Source organism: Pyricularia pennisetigena, chromosome 3 (assembly GCF_004337985.1).
Source record: "Pyricularia pennisetigena strain Br36 chromosome 3, whole genome shotgun sequence".
Classification (NCBI taxonomy): Eukaryota; Fungi; Ascomycota; class Sordariomycetes; order Magnaporthales; family Pyriculariaceae; genus Pyricularia; species Pyricularia pennisetigena.
The window spans coordinates 6109328-6127021 of NC_043742.1; the positions used below are offsets into that span (position 1 = coordinate 6109328).

A 17694-nucleotide genomic window follows, 5' to 3' on the forward strand; every position below is an offset into this window, starting at 1 on the left:
CCCCCCCTTTTTTTTTTTTTCTTCACTTGTTTCGGACTCGCTTGTCCCAGTCGAACCCCAAAGTTTACGCGGTACTCCGTAAAGGGAATGGCTTGCTTGCAACGACGATTTCGGGTCACGAGTTGGGATGAAAATCATTGTCGTTCTGCTGTTAGGTTATTCCTGCATATTCAAGAGTTTATTAGCGGATTTTTATAAAGTAAAATTTGTTGAAATGATAGATCTGCATCAAGAAAGAAAGCAATTGCAAGAACAATTAAAAGGCAAGCGATCCACCATCTTGCGGTTGTTCCCCAGATTGCCAGCACAGCACCAGCCGCAGCAGTCTAAATTTTTATTTTTTTCTCTTCTCCCTAGGAAAAAGTTCGTCTTAATTCTCTTATCAGAGTTTATCGCCTCCCCACCTGGATAAAGATGGCAAACGGATCCGAAAGAGCGGTGCACAAGAACTCGATTATCTCGTCTCCATGATGCGCCCCGCAACGTATGCATGCCACAAGAGGTCGATGCTGATGATGCGGTGTGCACCGGGATGGAAGCCGCGTGCGCCAAGCTGTATCCGTTTGGCTCAATTTTTGCATTCCTTATCCCTTGGGAGGTCGCAGTACTATTAAGTCTAGTAAATTACCTAACGGAGGTACGCACTGTGGTAGAGTACTTGCATCATGACCACGTCAGGGGGAACGGCAAGTCAGGGTCGAACATAGCATAGCCCAGCGCACGCATAGACCGCTGGTTCGCAGCTACCCCCACACCCTCCTTTCTGACAGCCCGGACAACGGGAACTAGACGGGACCATTGCGAACTAAGCTTGCCTAGTACTGAGGCTGTTTGTACACGCCATCGCCGACTGGTCAGCACCGCGAGCTGTGTCTCTTGCTTTGGGCCTGCCTGCATCTCTTTATCTGCACGTCGCAGACCGGTCTGACGGCGTCTACCCGAAATAGGTTGTTGTTGTTGTTGACGTGTCTGAGGTGAGGTGCGAAAGATGGGAGAGGCGCCTAGCCAACGACGGGCCCTGATAGTCTAAGGGTGTTTTTTTTTTTTTTTTTAATTGTCCCCTCTCTCCCTTGAATCGTACGTTTTCCCTTTTGAGAGCCAACCAGCTCTCCCCGATCCCTGAGCGGACGATGCTATGTGGGTGGTTGGAAAATTTGCATCAGAACAGAAATGCTCCGTCGCTGTCGATACAGCGGAGATGGATTGGTATTAATTCATGCCTGTAATAAATACTATTGTCCAGGAAGTTGGTGATGCCACCAGGTTTATATACCGTAAAATGGTATAGGTACATTGACATGCATTATACATACTATGTAGAAAATCGATTGAGATGCATTCATGACGGACGAAGCATTAATGATTAATGTTTATATCCATGAACCCCGTCCTCCTCGTGCCTGACGTCTCGTGCGGATACGTGCAGCCAGTAGCTCGGATTTTCTGGGAGCACTTGGTAGGTGCAGCAGAAGCGCAGTGCAGTAGTAGTACTCCTACTACTGGCAAGACCCTGGCAGCAGTAGAGTCAAGTAGCCGGGAGCTGGCTCGCAGTGGGCCTCGCGTCAACCACTGTACTGTAATTTACTGCGGTACAAGCGTAGCGACCTACTAGAGTACCGGATCAACAGGCGATGTAACGCTCAACTGGGACGCCACACTCTTTTTCACCTCGCCAACCCACAAACTTCTTACCCACACGTTTTTCCTCATCTCTAGGCTCGCGATATGATTTTCGATTCGACACAATAGAGGAAACCCTCAATATTACGCACGACACGAGACTAATAAGAGCTAGTAGGGATATGTTTCCGAAGAACGTGGCTGGCGACTGGCTGACCGTACGGACCGGACCTCGATCCGAGCCTTCCTTTCCCCGCTCTTCGTGGGCCGTTGTTTGTACGCAGTAATTACTTGGTTTTTGCTTTCTCTCTCTATTTTTTTTTCCCCCCTCCCCTCTACTTGCGTGCTCACATTGGATGGCAGCTGTGCACCCTGCACATGGACCGACCGCATGTCGTTTTTTTCTCTGCCAGCCACATCAGCGCGGGTCTACGTTAATGGTCCATCGTTCAAGGACCAAATTATTTCTCGTTGGTCCCCATTATTTTAAATTTCCAACGGGTCAAAGTCAGACAGAAGGAAGTCCTTCGTAGGTGAGAGTCTGCTTGAGAAAGGTAATAACAGCAATAATAAAGGCTGCCTCGAGCATTTAAAACAAGCACCGCAAAAACTGGCTTGCCTCAATACATCATAAAATACAGTACACACAGAGAGACCTACCTCGACTACCAGACCCCAAATCGAGACGGGGTGGCTTATAGAGGGAGGGGGTGTGTCCAAACATCAGCGCGGGACAGGAGAGGAGGTGTGACGAGCCGGGAGATGGTCAAGCGAGCCACATCTTTCAACGCGATGCAAGCCCTGTCGATGGGTCTTAGCTCTCCACCACCAGCGCTCAAGGGTTTGCACATTACCCTGGCCCTCTGCTGTACCCCGGCCAACATCAGTGACGGTGAATGTGGGTTCTCTCGTTGTCCCTCCCCGTCGGTCTGCGTCCTAACCGTGTCACTTCTTGGGACCATGCATTTGCGGGAAGAAATCTCCCTCGTTCGCGCAGAACCGTCTCCATGATGCCCAAGCTGCTCACCCCTGCCTGGTCAAGGAACTGACTAGGTGCAAGGGTTGGGGCCGGCGAGCAATGTCGAAGTTGCGGGCTAGATGAGCGATGGACGGCGCCAGAGAACAATAAGAAACGTCCCAGTCCCTGTTTTTGTCCACCACCCTATCTCGACCGCTGAATCTGGTTGGCCCTAATCCCAACTCGAAACTCTATTACGCTGCCATTGATTTGCACTTACTTCTGGTCCGAGCGGTGAGGTCGCAGGTGAAGAATATTATATACTCCGTATACCATACCCACACCAGAAAAAAGAAAAAGCAACCCAGATCCGAAGGTTCGCCGCCGCCTCTGATAACATATACCCTGCCGCGCGGCTGAAGGCATCAACTGTCTGTTGCTCACCTCACCGAGTCTTGAAAGCGAGCGGTCTACAGCCCTGCAAAAACCAGCCACGACTTTTGCCCAAAACCCTAGCCGGCTGCTACCTGTTTTGCTCTTTGGACCGACCTGTCAACTTTGACTATCCCTCGGTCGGCGCTCGAGTCCTTTTGGTAACCTCAGATCAAAACGACCGGCAAGGAAAAAAAAAGGCCCCCCTCAATAAACGTCCGCCCCGCGCCGATATATCTCGGCCGTTTCTACTTGGTGGCAGAAAATCGGGGGTTCTAGGCTTATCTGACGGCGGACTCCTATCATCCATTCATTTCGAGAGGCCCCGGTTTGACTGTGCCGTCTGCCGTTACAATACAGGCCAGTCAGTGGACGAGAACAGCCTTGGGGCCATCCTACTGGTCCGCCTTGTTTCCTGCACACCATTCGTAGCGCCCTTTCGACAGGTCGACGCGCAGTAGGGCCACTCAGCAGCGCCTGTCACACCACACGTACAGCTTGCGCACAGTTTGATCGAAATCACCCGTCACCACCTTTCCTCTGAGCTTGTCAGCACTGCTGGTTCGTAGTCCTTTTTACCCGTCAGCCCAATCTCGGGCTGAAAACAGCAAAGCCTCATGCAAGCTCGACGACTGACTGGCTGCCCTTAGCGAGCGTTCCCCAGATCTTTTGTTAGCTGCTGCACTAGGTTGCATATCTGGCCTGCACGTCATCCTTACCCATCCTTACCTGCCTGTCTATAGAGGCAGGAGAAAGAAGTCGTCTTTTGTTACCACCCAATTCAAGGCATAGGAGCCCAACGAGAGAGTCTGGCTTACAACAGACCAGCCTCATTGCATTGCATCCGGTAGCTGTCCTGCCAGAGTGGCGGTCGACCAAGTGCAACATTTCTGTCGTTGCAACCCAACCTGAAAGCACTCAAAGAGGTACAGGAACTGCCTCGTGCTGCATTACTATTCAGGTGACATCACGGCCAGGACCCGTGAAAACTAAGGCCCTCCCCCACCTAGAAGTATTTTCGACATACTCCCTGCCCGGGGAGAAGTCGTCGAGGTGGCGATCGATACGTTTCCGTGGTTTGTCAACGACAGCACTTGTGCACGGTCAAGACAAGACGCCACGTCCCTTAGTACCCAGCAGCAGCAACAAGAGCAACAACCACACCAAGATCGAGACCCAGCCATCCCGGCTACCCAGGCCCCCGGCGAAGCCGAAGCTGCCGCCGTAGAAGGGGAAAAGGCCTGTGGTACTGGCAGCACCAACACAAGCCCCCGTTCCAGCCCCTCAGTACAGGGCACAACGACTGCAGCGACAAGCCCTGCCAGTCACCAATGTACCGATTTTGGGGACCAATCGCAACAGCAGCAGCAGCAGCAGCAGCAGCAAGTCCAAGGGGCATCACACTTGATGTCGCCAAGGAGACCCGAATCAACGACGACTGGCCCTTCCGATAATCCGCCCTCGCCCAGACCGAGACTGCCGGGCCCTGGCTTGTCAGGCGCACGTCCCGTCGAGCAAGTTCCAGACCAGGTAACAGGTCGGCAGGTACATACATCCGCGTCACGACCTGGCCTCGGTCTGCAGCTTCCCCCCATCAGCATGGGCGCCAGTGACGTGCGCAACATACTCAACCCGCTCGACCAGCACCCGAGTCCGGCATTGGGTCTTCCTAGGCATTCGAGTATGGCTAGAGGCCTCGACTCCCCTAGTGTCGAGCGTCCGGTATCTGTTGGCAGTGGACTAGCAAGATCACCGGCGGATGGAGTTCCCGCCCGCTACTCCACAGGCGCTATGCCGTCGCCATCCTATCCTTTCCCGATCCAGCTGCCTTCCCCATCTGCAGTTCGCCCGGATGAGTCAATATCACCACACACTATTTCAGCCGCACACCAATGGCAGCAGCAGAGGCAACTGCCAGCTCTGAGCGCTCCAAATACGCCTCAGCAGTCTGGACCCACAAGCCTTCCATCTTCAAGGGAGATGGGCCCAGACAGAACACAACAATCCTTCAGCCTTGCCGCGCCGACGCCTGTCAACAGACCTGTCGAGTCCGAACAACAACAACAACAGCAGCAGCAGCAGCAGCAGCAACAACACACTCTACCTGCACTTTCGCCATCCTGGGGTCCTGGCCCCGGAATATCGCCCCTCAACGTACCAAGACGACCATCCCCAGCAGGCGGTCCATCGCTGCCGCATGGGGCCCCACCGTTTGGTAACCGTACCGCGTCGCAACCCCCGAATCGACAAGGCCTGCCACCCCTGGGTGCGGACCAACTGAATCCTCCCACGAAGCGATCGAGGGCTGACTCGGGATCTGATACTTCAAATTTGTATCGTGGTAGCAGCGAAGAGACTTCGGCGCTCCCGGGTCCAAGCAGAGGCACATCTTTGCTCTATAACCAAATGCTGAGGCGTGGAGGCGAACCAAGACAGTCTATGGTGCTGATACCACAAGGCGGAGGTCAGATTGAATGCACAGTGGATCTGAAGCAAGGGTCGATTGCGGCTGATGAGAAACGGAGGAGAAACGCAGAGGCATCGAAGCGCTTCCGCGAACGGAAAAAGGACCACAACTTGCAAACGGACCAGGAGCTTCGGGAATCACAGCGGCAAAACAGCGCACTGATCCACGAACGGGACTACTGGCGAGAGGAATGCCGCCGCGTGCTCAGCATGATGCCGCCGGCTATGAGGCACGAAGCAGAGCGCACCGCGCCCCCCATGCCGCAGCACCCCAGCGAATCTAGCGGCGATGATCATGGCCATTCTCCAATTAGTCAACAGCACGGAGCGTCTCAGCGCGCCGGTCGGGGCAGCGGTTCTGGGCGTGGCCGTGGGAGACGCCAGGCCAACCCGCAGTCGTTCATGTCATCACAGACACCCCAAAGCAGGCAGAGCGAGGGGGGTTCCCCGGCTTATAGCGACATTTCAAGCGTGGGACAGGAACCGGCCGCAAGGCGTCGTCGGACGGATGACTTTGGCAACTACATGGCCTACGGAACGCCGTCTCAGAGTCCACAGGCCCCCGCGCACATACTGCCTCACGGGCATTCGGGTACAGCAACGCCTTCGCCGCGGCCTGTTTCTAATGGTGGCCCACCGCCGCCTGCAGGCCCACCCCATCCTAGCCTGCCACCTCTGAACCCGGGGCCTGGCTTTCTGCCGCCGCCAGGAAGCATGTCGTACCGAGGTCCCGGGCACCCGGGTGTAGCAGCAGGGACCCCGCCTGCTACTATGGCACATTCTCCTCAGCCACACCACATGCATCAGTTGCCTGGACAGCCGCCATATCCGCCGATGAGTCGGCCTCCGGTAGAGACACGGTGGGCGACTGGGCCATCGGGCTAGAAGCCGGATGGCCAATGCCAAAGTCGACACTTGAATCTTTTCATAACTTCCAAGCGCACTCAACTGTGTAATATTGCTACCATTACTTTATACCTTCTTGGCCATCTATTTGCTTAATACTCAACTTCCCAACCACGATCTGCGTCATATGCATGCAGCCTCATCCATCTAAAGACATTCTTATTTATCGTACGGCATACCTAATACCCTGAAATACCCTAATCTCTTACATTTCGTCTTCTACACGCATAAAGCTTTATACCCATTTCCTGTTGATACCGTAGGCTCGCTGCTTTTCTCTCTCTCTCTCTCTTTCTCTCTTTTTTTATATTGCCTGATTATGCTGCATTCATTGCCAGCCCAAATATTCAAAAGCTACTTACAGAGCTGCTGGCGTATTGGGTATATCCGCCCTATTTGCATACTTGGTTGAATTCTCTTGCTGGGATTAGCCAAAAGACACCAGGCTATCATTGGAGTTTTTTTGCTATCGCATTCTTGTTGTTAGAGAGGCGACTGAGCAATCGGCTTTCGTTTGATTTTGAGCATGGGCTTTTTTTTCTGCCCTTGTCTTTAGGCATGTAAAGATTGAGCATTTTGTCGGGCAACCGGCTTTCTTTAATTGTCGTTTGTATCTAGCCTCCCATGCCATACGCTCTTCTCACACCCGCCTTTACCCAGTATATGTTTGCGAAACCCAGAAGATGGAAAGAGATGAAGTCATCGAGCTTCTTGGCTGCTCGTATATATATATTTATCCTAAAATCTCTCCGTATTCCTGGTTAAGTCTTGTACATCTGGATCAAGTGAAGACTCTGTGTTCATCCCAGAGAATGTTGTCTCACTATTAGGCACAAACAACCTTAATTCTCTCCCGCGACATGACACATCATAGGTACAAGTTCTTCCCACAACAGACAGGTTTGAACACTCCCGCTTCCTCAAACATCTTCAAGAGCGCAGTAAGCTGCAAGTCTGCTCCCTTGGGTGCCAAGAACGACAAGGCCACGGGCAGCCCGACTTCGGTCTCGGTCACTCTGGAGTGCACCTGCACCTGGCCGACGGGCACTGTGACGTCCGGACAGCCGGAGCAGTAGCTGAGCGAGTAGGACGAAAAAGCATTCTGGAAGAAGAGATCTTGAGGCCGGGTCCGGTCAGGCGCTGCGTCGTCGCGGTACTGTGGCAGACCCCACGACTGCGGGAACACGACGAGCGGGATCTCGCCGCCGTTCTGGGCCGGCGACGGCAGCAGCTCCTCGTTGACCCAGTCACGAAACCTATCAAAGTCTGCGGCGGTCTCGTCGTACTCGGCCTGCGTGATCCCCGCCGTGAACTCGAGCCGCGCCTTGAGCAGCGGCTCCAGGTGCGCCGCCTCCCCGCCGTGCCGGGCGCGGTGGTCTCTATCCAGAGGGACGACGACGTCGCGCCGCAGGTCGCTGTACACAAGCCTCGGGTATATGTCCCGCGTCGCCTTGACCAGGTCGTCGGTCATGCCCGCCGGGTGCGTCTTGCGCCAGACCTCGTGCGGGTTGACGTGCCACCGGGCCTCGCCCGACATCTGCTCCACCCGACACAGGACCTCGCTGAAGACTGCCAGGGCTGCCCTGTTCGGGACGTCTGGGAAGTCCTCGGGCGGGAAGAAGCGCACCGCTTCGGCGGCGGTGTGGTACGAGTCTGTGAGTACGACGAGGCGGAAGCGAGGGGTGGGTTCCGCGGGTGTCTGGGTTGGGAGAGATGGTCCTTCGCTGGAGATCATGACGCGCGCCAGCCTGTCCAGGACCTCGGCCGAGCGCGCAAGCGGCCCGACGGTGTCCATCCGCGCGCAGGCAACGAGGCCGCTGCTGGGAACTGACCCAAGTGACGTCCGCAGGCCGTAGACCCCGTTGACCGCGGCAGGGTGTCGGATGCTGCCGCCCGTGTCGCCTCCGATGGTGAAATCGAGCCAGGGATAGGCGGCGCAGGCGGCAGCGGACCCCGACGATGAGCCCGAGGGCTTCTGGAAGCCGTCGCCTCGGGGGTTCCAAGGCGTCTCCTCCTCGGAGCGCTCGAGCGGGTCCTGCGCATCGCAGAGCTGGTCGCACCGCAGCTTGCCGACGAGGACGGCGCCCGCCTCGACTAGCCGCGTCACAAAGTCGGCCGTTTTGGTGCGCGCCGGGTACGTGTTTGCCCACGCCGAACTGCCGCATCTGGTCTGCAGACCTGCGACGTCGATGGTGTCTTTGACGGCGAAGCGGAGCCCGTTCAGGGGCCTATCTGACAAATCTGCCGGTGTTGCTGGTTGTTTGTAGGGCACGGGTATACGCTGAGAATTATTTCCGACTAAGCCATCAACAAACTCATCATTGGGACATATTTCTTTTTTTTTTTTCTCAGTGAAAGGAGGACGCATCTCATGAACCTACATCAGAAGAGTTGTACCAGCGATATGCCGCCGCCGCTGGCGACCTGTCAATGCGCAGGACCCCACCTACAAACGCCTTGTGCGTATCCCGTTGCAGCTTGAACGCCTGAAGGACTTTACCGGTGCGGTTTTGGATCACGCAAGGACCTTGGGTGAGGTTTTTGGAATCGTCCACGACGCACACCACCCGGTGAGATTTGATGTCTGCTGCAAGATGCACTTGTCGTGCAGCCCGGAGGATGATGGCTGGTCAAGGAATTTTGTTTCTGTTTCAGCTGGCCGAGCATTAAACAAAAAAGTGCCGATCTTTAGGGGAAGCGAGTTGGGTGGCAGGCGTTTTTGGCACTCACTCTCTGAAAAAGCTGGATCCCAGACGTTCTCGTCCGCCTCCTCGAGCTGGATCTTTACCTCGAACAGTTCCCGGAGACCACAGTATTCATTGGGAAAATTCCACACGGCGGCAAGGGAAAAGTCGTCATCACAGCTAGAGTCTGGTGGGACTCGAGCGAGCGGATAAGATGATGTCTCAAAGTAGTAATCGTCACCTTGAATGGTAAGTATAACTCCGGTGGCATTAGAATTAGACATGACGCAGGACGGTTAGAGGGGATGAGGTTTGTTGAAACAAAAAAAAAAAAAAAAAAAAAAAAAAAAAAAACAAGTCAAGAAGAACAAAAGGTTGAAACGGCGGACACGATGAATTGGATTTTCTTCTCCCCCGGAGCAGCCCCAAAAGCCAAGCAAGCAGAGATAACAAGACGGTGACGACCCCGCATGCCTTGGTGCGAAAGGCGTGTAGTATGGAGGCTGCCGGCCCCCTGAACGAGCTGCTACTTTAGTGTCTTTTTTTTTTTTTTTTTTTTGTTAGCGCTGTTGAGGTTGTCGACATGGCAAGTAGCAAAAGAAGCGATACAGAATTTTAGAGAGAAAAAAAAGGCCGGTTTGGTTCTGACGTGGAGGGACCTAAACTCGAGACTTTTGACGACCAGCCCGACCTTGGTATGACCTAGCTGCTTGTCATTGGACCTGGACAGAGGACCCGGGGGAAAGTAGCTGGGGCCTGTTTTGAGAATGTGGCGTTGGACGGTCCATCCATCTGCAGGTTTTGCTTCTGTGATGACAAAGAACCGGGATTAGTTTTTTGGAACCAGTAGTACATTCTGCTTTGTATTTTGTATCGACCGCGTAGCGATGCTCAATCATGTTTGTATTTACCGCTACCTGTGAAAGCAGACTGCTTTCGCTTTGGCCGGTAGAGAAAGTAAAGTCAGTCCTAATTCCGGATTCCTAGCTCATCTGGGTGGGTATGTTGTTTGTTCCGTACAAAAGACTCTTTGATACGGTTGTTTGGTTTTGGGTGGGGATGAAGCTTATACATCCTTGGGATCACAATTTTTGCCGACGTGGATGGTGTAGATGTCGTGGAAATTTTCTACAAAACGTTGATTTCCACACCTAATATACAAATGTCGACCCGGGAACCGACCCTTCTTGAGTCTCTGGGGGAAACCTTGCTAAATCGTGTCATCGTGTTCGAGGGCCTCATAGGACAGACAGCATGCACCCGCGTACTGAATTTCCCTGTTAGGCAGGCCGATGTTACTAGAGGAATCCCGTTTGCAAGCCATACCATACACAACTACACCACAAACGGGGCGGCTACGCCAGTAGTCGACTTGACTTGAGGCGATGAAATGCCCAGACTCCAAAGAAAGCGATTGATGGTTTGTCGGTTAGCCTTCAGGGGATTCCGTACTTGAACAGCCACTCACAAACCCTGAATTTGCTACCTGATGAACAGCCAGGTACGAGCCTTGGTGGTCAGAACGGTCGAGAGGGAATATCTGAACCCCTTTCCAAGTATGCTCCATGAGGACCAGACAGGACTTTTTCTCACACACGCATAAAACATATGTGCTACTCTCAAGTAAAAAGTCACCTCACAAAACAAAGGCGAAAACCCCCCCAGATCCAGAGGAGAAAGAGCTAAAGTTGGGCGACTTGTGGTATGTATTATCGAGAAAAAGATGTATGATGATGGCGCGCCGACTTCATGGCGAGACTGGGATTTTCCACCCTGCCCTCATGGTCAACAACGATTTGCTCTATTTTTTCTAGAGCATTGAATTAGGGTCAGGCTGGCAAAGCCATCATTCGGTCTCTGACACATGGTCAAGCTTCGTAGGGACCCTACGTCACCTCGCCCATTGCTGCAATTCGTGGTCGACTGACCGCACCAAGCGGGCGCCTGAAGCTTCGTGCATCAAGTTCCCCCCACTTGAATGCACGGCACGATAACCTCAGATGTCTAGCCAGGACGCCTGACGGTTTGGAAATACACCAGAGGCAGGTAATTCATGCTGCTACCTGGTCTGATGGTGATATCATGACAACGCTGTCTCCTGTATAGAGAAAATAATGACGTTTAGCAGACCTGGTCGGAGAAGAAATTGGCCTTTGCGAGCTGATGTTCCTCACCTCTCACAAATAACATCTCAAGCTTTCGTGATACCGTCTGGCGTTGTACAGCTGTCAGCAAGGACACCACAAACCCTGATAGTCAGTCATCAAAAAGCTACTCACCTTCAGCTCCGACTCGTCGTCATCATCCTGAATGTAATGTGTCTCCTCCACATCACCGAGGACCAGGTTGCAATGAGAATCGTATGCCTTTTAGTGTGCAAATGATTGATGAGAAATTAGTATGCAGAGAACGCCTTGGGTTGCCTCTTTCGCCCGCCGACGTCGGGTCCATTTCATAGAGCACATACATGCAAACGGCCCTTGAGCTCCCTGTCTCCTCGAAGCTTGACAAACACAACCTCGTCCAGCAGAAGCCTTACCAAGCCGAAAGGCTCATTGGCTTGAGCCTCACCGCTGTCCGCCATGATTTTTTGCCGGATTCACTCCTTTTTTTTTTAGTTTTTTTTTGTTATCGGCGCAATGATTTTGTGGTGACTTTGGGTGACTCCGGGTGCTTGAATTCGGGGAGCGACACGTTTTGATCGTTAACGCTTGAGCGCGTTCGGTTGAATGCTCTGCTGTGATGATCCCCTTCCAGCAAGTTGGCGCGGATTCTGAACCCCACCTCACCAATGGTCGCCGCAATCGTGCACGTGACTACTCAGTTCCAGATGGTCGGGTGCAGGGTAGGTAACAATGAATGAAAACTCAACCCTGCTAAGCCGTTATTTACATTGGGGGTATTTATTTCAAATAGCGCAAAAGGGGGTATAATGAATGATTTACATGCTCGTCACTTTGGCAATCTTGAGCAAGCCATCTCAGATTTACGCTCACTCTCCTTCGTCAACTCCATCACGACGCACTCGTCCCCTCCAACTTCAAATCATTCACAATCATGTACCTACTGAGTGTTATCCATCCATACCGGAACCACACCATCTGGCTCTTGTGAGCCTCGGTCATGGCGCGCCATGCCGTGCCATAGCTTGGCCGTAAGTCCTTATTACCACTACCCTCCTGCGCCTTGCCCGGCATCAACGAGTTCATAAACACAAGTCCCTCCGGGCTCTTGGCCTCCGAGGTCCCCTGAAGTCCCCAGCTCATAGCCAGCGTCATGAACGCATCCATTATTGAGGCGTATTTGCGCACAAACGGGACCGAAGTCAGGGTGTAGAGGTCTACGGCCGATCCCGAGGAGACAAAGGCGCGTGCGCCGTGGTATAGCGATATGTGGTTTGGGTGCGACGAGACGCCGCCCTTGTCAAAGGTCACCAGGACATCGATCATCGCGCCTGCGGCTGGGTTCGGGACAAAGGCCGACGTAAGAAGGTTGGAGATGGCGGTGGCGTCCCAAGTCGCTGTCATTGAGTCTTGAAAGGCGCTGTGAAATCACGTCGCGGTTAGCCCCCAGTTTCAAGCTTCATCCTGTATGTGGGGAGATCATGAGGCGGGGATTTGAAGTAGCACGTACTCAGACTCGATGACAAAGACGTCGTCCTCGTTGCGCAGGCCCAGGAGCATGCCACTCTTGACCAGCTCCTTCTTGCGCGTCTCGCCCAACCCGTCCGCATTGCCGCTGCTCAAACATAGAATCTTGACATGGTTGCCAGTCTCGGGGCGCGTGAGAGCGAGCACTGTAGGCGCAAAGAACATGGCCTCGTCGTCGGGGTGGGCGATGAGGAGGCATATGCGCTTGTTGCGCAGCGTCGGGAATCGCGTCGCCGCTACCGACGCCGTGTAAATGTACAGACACGGCGCGAGGAGGACTAAAAGCCCGGCCGCCAGTAGAGTTGTCGACATGGTCAAACCGGGTGATTGTCGTTTTTTTGTTTGGGGAGAGTTGCCTCCGCTGCGCCGTGACGTCTAGCCTATCAAGGAGCGCAGTGGACGGAACGGCGCGACATGTATAGTTGCAACACACGGCAGACCCGGTTTGGACACAACCTGACAATTAATTGTAAGGCTAGTTCCAGCGTCGAGAGCTATGTTACACTTTTGGTGGCGATCATCAGCAAAAGGAGACATGGCAAGATTAAGTTCATCCTCATCCCCGTTTGTTGCAGCAGCCGGCAAAAGGTGGGGAGAGGGGTATTCAAGGGTGCGACTCACACACAGGATATGCACGCGACGTCACCTGCTGAGGTACATGGATGCTACTGCATTAGCTTATCCTCTAGCTTGGGAAACGACTGAAGAAGAACGGTCAAAACTGCAAAAGAGGAGGGGAAGACGAGCTAAACTGAAGTAAAGTATGGCGAACATAGATAGCTATGACCAGCCCCCCGTCTGGAACAGCTCGTGACCAGTTTAGTCCATGCCATTCATGTGCCCTCATTTCGACAGTTGATGCCACCTTGCGGTTTAGACGAACAACCCCCTGGTCGGTTCGCGACGATCCAGAAGATTGAGTGGTGCGCGGAAATTATGAGCCTTAATTGACGGCAACTCGCGCGCATGTATACAGAGCATCCCTGTCGCCTTTGTACCAAAAGCTCGCATAAATTTTGCATTGGCGAATTGAATTTGATTTGATCCAGCTTGATGTGGATTTGAGACCCCACCGCCGTGTAGCCGTTTTCTGCAAGCTGGCGGGGCTACAACACATTTCTGTTCATCCGAATCTGTGCAGGCAGTACAGTAGAGTCCTTGCAAGCTACTACTGGATTTGAGCTAAGCCTTGTTGCTCCAAGCGGCACACACAACTGACACCCCTCAACCTCAAAACATATAATATACAAAGGGATACCCAGAAAAAGAGGGGGGAAATCTGAGACGCACTCTCGTCAACAAACATGGCACGCAAACGCAAAGCAGATCCCGTCAAGATCGAGCTCAAGCAGCCAGATCGCTCCGGTCCATCCGACAAGACGCTCCTCGACATCGCCAGCGAGCGTAACCTCTTCAGGCAGGCAGACGAAAAGCAAAGGGAGAACGACCTTAAAAAGTACGGATGGTCGGCCACGGCCGCTCCCGATATCAAGGAAGGAGATGAGGCCGAAAGCCTATCTCCTCTGGCAGAACGTATCCTGGATACCCTTTTGTGGAGTGTGAGCCTGGCCATGCTGCACTTCACTTTTGATGTTTTGGTCCAAAATCAGTTCGCCGTGGAGATTGTGTGGCCCAAGGTGTTCACACGTGGCTTTCAAGCTCTCCTTGGTAGGTCTTGGTCTACTTTGGATATTTTTTTTCAGTCCTCCCATACGCCCAATTTCTTGCATACTGATTCTTGCGGAATAAACAGTCTTCGGCTTCCTATTCTACAACCTCCACGCACACGTCTCGAACCCCATTCTAGTACCATTCGTCCCCAGGCAATATCAAAATGGAATCCGGCAAGCCATCTTCTTTGCCGCTAGCACGGCCGCTGGTTGCTACCTCATCCACGTCACCAACGAACATGCCTATCTCGCCGTCATGAAGACGGCACCTTCGATCGGCTGTATTTGGGTATGGGCTGTGCTCGAGCTCAACCTTTCGTTATCGTTGCTCAGTCTTGCCATCACATATGTCTTTTTCAAGCAGGGCGGATACAGTCTCACATGATAACTTGAATTCATGTCACAGCAGCCCTCTCAGTATATTTCGCACCGAGGAGTAATACCTCTGCGACACTCCCAGTTCCACGTTTTGAGGGCACCCAGCTATGCGATGCGGGCGCATAATCTTCCAGTTGCTCTGTAATCCTTCTTACACGAGCACATGTATACTGCGACACAGCATCTTTGGGTGATTAGCTACGCACAGTACCTATCGCTTCCCTATGAACGTCGCGTCACAAATGTCGCGAGTTTGTGACACCTCGGCATTTGTCCTAGTTAAAAATCAAGTGACAGACACCGAGGCACGACTGACTAGTCTAGACTAGGACTGGACGAATGCATCACCTTTGGCGGATTCTCTTCATAATTTACACTCATCCATAACAAGATCCCGACCGATCGGCTAAATCCCCGTGCTATATCCGAGGACAGTACGATAGTATTTCACGGCGTCGATTGAGTTGTGCGTTGAGATCCCCGCAGCGGCTCAACGTATGCAATCCATCATTCGCCATTCGCATGGAGTCTTCTGTTTCCATCCGGTTCTGCCGCACCAATTTGTGGACCACACCCGCGGCAGATTACATCTCATTTGTCATCGTCATAAAGAGACCATAGACCATAAAAGGAACATTCCAGGATTTCTCGCGTGCACGAAATCTGCTTGATAACCTATGGCTGCTGTGTATTCTCAGGCTAGGTTATTTATAACACGGTCATCCAGGAAGCAAGAAGCCTTCAATCGGCCACCAGATCATATATCATTATACCGTATAAGAGTTTAAAAAGCATTTACGTCATGAAAACCGTCGGCGTTTTCCCCGCCTCAGGGGGTCTGGCAGGCAGCACGATCACTCATCTGCGCAAAATATTCCCTGATGACCATCTCATTTTCATCAGCCGTCATCCTGAAAACCAGCCAGCAGAGTACTCGCAAGGCGGTGTCCGTCTTCGCCAAGCATCCTACGAGTCTTCGCCGCAGGAGTTGGAAAAATCGTTCAAAGATGTTGACGTTCTGTTCCTCATCTCATACCCAAGTCACGTCCGTGACTACAGGGTCCAGGTTCGTTCGGCCAAGTCCCAGACCAGACGTCATTGGCATTTATCTTAGGCTAATGTTCTGCAGGTTCAAATCCCAGCTGTTGACGCAGCCGTGAAGGCTGGCGTCTCTCACATTTTCTATTCATCATTGGCATTTGCTGGCCCTGTGTCAAGCAGCTTGTCCAAGGCCGAGGTGATGCAGGCGCACCTGGTGACCGAGTCTCACCTGAAGTTTCTTGCTGCCAACAAGCCAAAATTCACTTTCACAGCCATCCGGGAGGGTCTCTACTCAGAGTCGTATCCCATTTACACGGCCTTTTTCGATGCAGCAAATCCAAGCTCGGAGATCCGCATACCGCACGACGGTAAAGGGCCCGGTGTGGCATGGGCCAAACGTGATGAACTGGGAGAGGCGACGGCTCGACTCATTGCACATTATGCCGGCGCGCACATGGCAGATCTGGAGAGCATTGATCTAGAAAATCAAATACTGCTCTTGACTGGCCCGAAGGTGTGGACACTCGAGGAGACGGTAGAGCAGCTGAGCAAATGTGTAGGGAAACCGGTCGCGATACACGAGGTCAGCGTGGACGAGTACGTTTCGCAACTGCAAGTCATCGCCGTCTTTGGAAGTCAAGAGAAGGCGACGACATGGGCTACTGCCTGGGCGGCTATCAAGGCTGGAGAGACTGCGGTGGTCACGCCGTTGTTGGAGCAGGTGCTGGGTAGAAAGCCGGAAGAATTTGACGTCACGCTCAAGAACTATCGAGGGGCATCTCACGAATGAATAACAACTGATCAAGTTTCAAGCAAAAGAAAAAGAGGAACCCTCCCCCATAAATTCACCTTGTCAACTCAACTCCAAGCTAAATGAAAAAAAAAAAAAAGAAGTGTAAAAACTGCATCGAGCCCACCGCATGAGCCATTTCGACTCTTATAAGCCAAGAACAAAACACCATAGCATGCAGCAAAAAAGCAACCAAGATAAAGCACTATGTGCACTGTCCAAACTGAGACTGACATCCCGCATTACAGTGGTCTGGCGAGCTTCCACACCAGCTGTACCGCGAACAACAAGACCCCCATTGCGTATCGGCGCATGTGACATCTCCACCGCAGCGTCCGTCGGTCGACGCCTTGAGCTTGGAAGTGGCGCCCGGTTTGGGTTTGTTCGGCGGCGTGGTGGTGGCACCGCCGCCGCCGCCGCCGCCGCCGGCCCCGCTTGACCTCGAAACCTCACGGTACCAAAACTCGGCAGGGTCACCCATGCACTCGCCGACAGTCACGGGCTTCAAGCCTCTCCTGGCGGCGAGCTCGAGCATGAACTGCGTGAGCCGCGTGGAGCTGTTGTAGTGTATGTCGTGGGCCAGCACGATGTTGCCGCCGCCCGCCAGGCCGTCCTCGACCTGGCGCTCGGAGCGCTCCATCTCGGTCTGGTAGCGCCAGTCGTCCGAGTCGACGTCCCACTTGACGACGTGGTAGCCGAGACGCCGCGTCTGCGCCAGGCAGTCGGCGTTGCAGCTGCCGTACGGCGGGCGCAGGTACGTCGGGAACCGGCCGCCTAGCACGTCGACAAAGGCCTCCTCGGCCCGCACGATCTCGTCCCTCCGCGCGTTGGCGTCGAGCGTGGACATGTCCTGGTGCGACCACGAGTGGTGCGCGATCTGGTGGCCCTCGGTCATCATGCGCCGGACCAGGCTCCCCCACGGCTCGCTCTCGAGCGGCCACTGGCCGTTGTTGGCCGTGATGAAGAAGGTCGCCTTGGCGTTGTGCTTCTTCAGAAGGTTCAGCACGTTCTCGGTGTGGATGCTGGGTCCGTCGTCAAAGGTCAGGGCCACGACCTTGGACTTTTTGCACCTAGTTATGATCTGGCCTGTTTTTTTTTT

General features: G+C 53.4%; 7 protein-coding genes across 7 annotated transcripts in view; 4 read left to right on the forward strand and 3 right to left on the reverse strand.

Annotated features, from left to right (window-relative positions):
• Nucleotides 1-2412: 2412 nt before the first annotated feature.
• PpBr36_03393 (uncharacterized protein) lies at nucleotides 2413-6361 on the forward strand (the record flags this gene model as incomplete). The annotated part of the gene is made up of 2 exons (XM_029890565.1): nucleotides 2413-2518; nucleotides 4005-6361. The coding sequence occupies 2 exons, from the start codon at nucleotides 2413-2415 to the stop codon at nucleotides 6359-6361; spliced, it is 2463 nt and encodes an 820-aa protein (XP_029754318.1).
• An 889-nt stretch (nucleotides 6362-7250) lies between these two features.
• Nucleotides 7251-9350, reverse strand: PpBr36_03394 (uncharacterized protein; the record flags this gene model as incomplete). The annotated part of the gene is made up of 3 exons (XM_029890566.1): nucleotides 7251-8663; nucleotides 8764-9008; nucleotides 9113-9350. The coding sequence occupies 3 exons, from the start codon at nucleotides 9348-9350 to the stop codon at nucleotides 7251-7253; spliced, it is 1896 nt and encodes a 631-aa protein (XP_029754325.1).
• A 1767-nt stretch (nucleotides 9351-11117) lies between these two features.
• On the reverse strand, nucleotides 11118-13028 carry PpBr36_03395 (uncharacterized protein; the record flags this gene model as incomplete). Its single annotated transcript, XM_029890567.1, has 6 exons — nucleotides 11118-11164; nucleotides 11241-11277; nucleotides 11346-11432; nucleotides 11534-11639; nucleotides 12154-12609; nucleotides 12700-13028. The coding sequence occupies 6 exons, from the start codon at nucleotides 13026-13028 to the stop codon at nucleotides 11118-11120; spliced, it is 1062 nt and encodes a 353-aa protein (XP_029754324.1).
• Nucleotides 13029-14020: 992 nt separating this feature from the next.
• Nucleotides 14021-14771, forward strand: PpBr36_03396 (uncharacterized protein; the record flags this gene model as incomplete). Its single annotated transcript, XM_029890568.1, has 2 exons — nucleotides 14021-14384; nucleotides 14470-14771. 2 exons carry the CDS (start codon nucleotides 14021-14023, stop codon nucleotides 14769-14771), a joined length of 666 nt encoding a protein of 221 aa, XP_029754323.1.
• A 795-nt stretch (nucleotides 14772-15566) lies between these two features.
• Nucleotides 15567-16595, forward strand: PpBr36_03397 (uncharacterized protein; the record flags this gene model as incomplete). The annotated part of the gene is made up of 2 exons (XM_029890569.1): nucleotides 15567-15830; nucleotides 15894-16595. 2 exons carry the CDS (start codon nucleotides 15567-15569, stop codon nucleotides 16593-16595), a joined length of 966 nt encoding a protein of 321 aa, XP_029754322.1.
• A 205-nt stretch (nucleotides 16596-16800) lies between these two features.
• PpBr36_03398 (uncharacterized protein) overlaps nucleotides 16801-17694 on the reverse strand; it is a gene marked incomplete at both ends in the record, with an annotated part of 1360 nt that continues 466 nt past the window's right edge. The window contains one exon of the mRNA XM_029890570.1: nucleotides 16801-17665. Within this exon, the coding sequence (XP_029754327.1) occupies nucleotides 16801-17665 (865 nt within the window). The remainder of the gene's footprint in view (nucleotides 17666-17694) is intronic.
• Nucleotides 16803-17694, forward strand: part of PpBr36_03399 (uncharacterized protein) — a gene marked incomplete at both ends in the record, with an annotated part of 1307 nt that continues 415 nt past the window's right edge. The window contains 4 exons of the mRNA XM_029890571.1: nucleotides 16803-16811; nucleotides 16844-17137; nucleotides 17179-17349; nucleotides 17374-17635. Coding sequence (XP_029754326.1) covers nucleotides 16803-16811; nucleotides 16844-17137; nucleotides 17179-17349; nucleotides 17374-17635 — 736 coding nt within the window. The remainder of the gene's footprint in view (nucleotides 16812-16843; nucleotides 17138-17178; nucleotides 17350-17373; nucleotides 17636-17694) is intronic.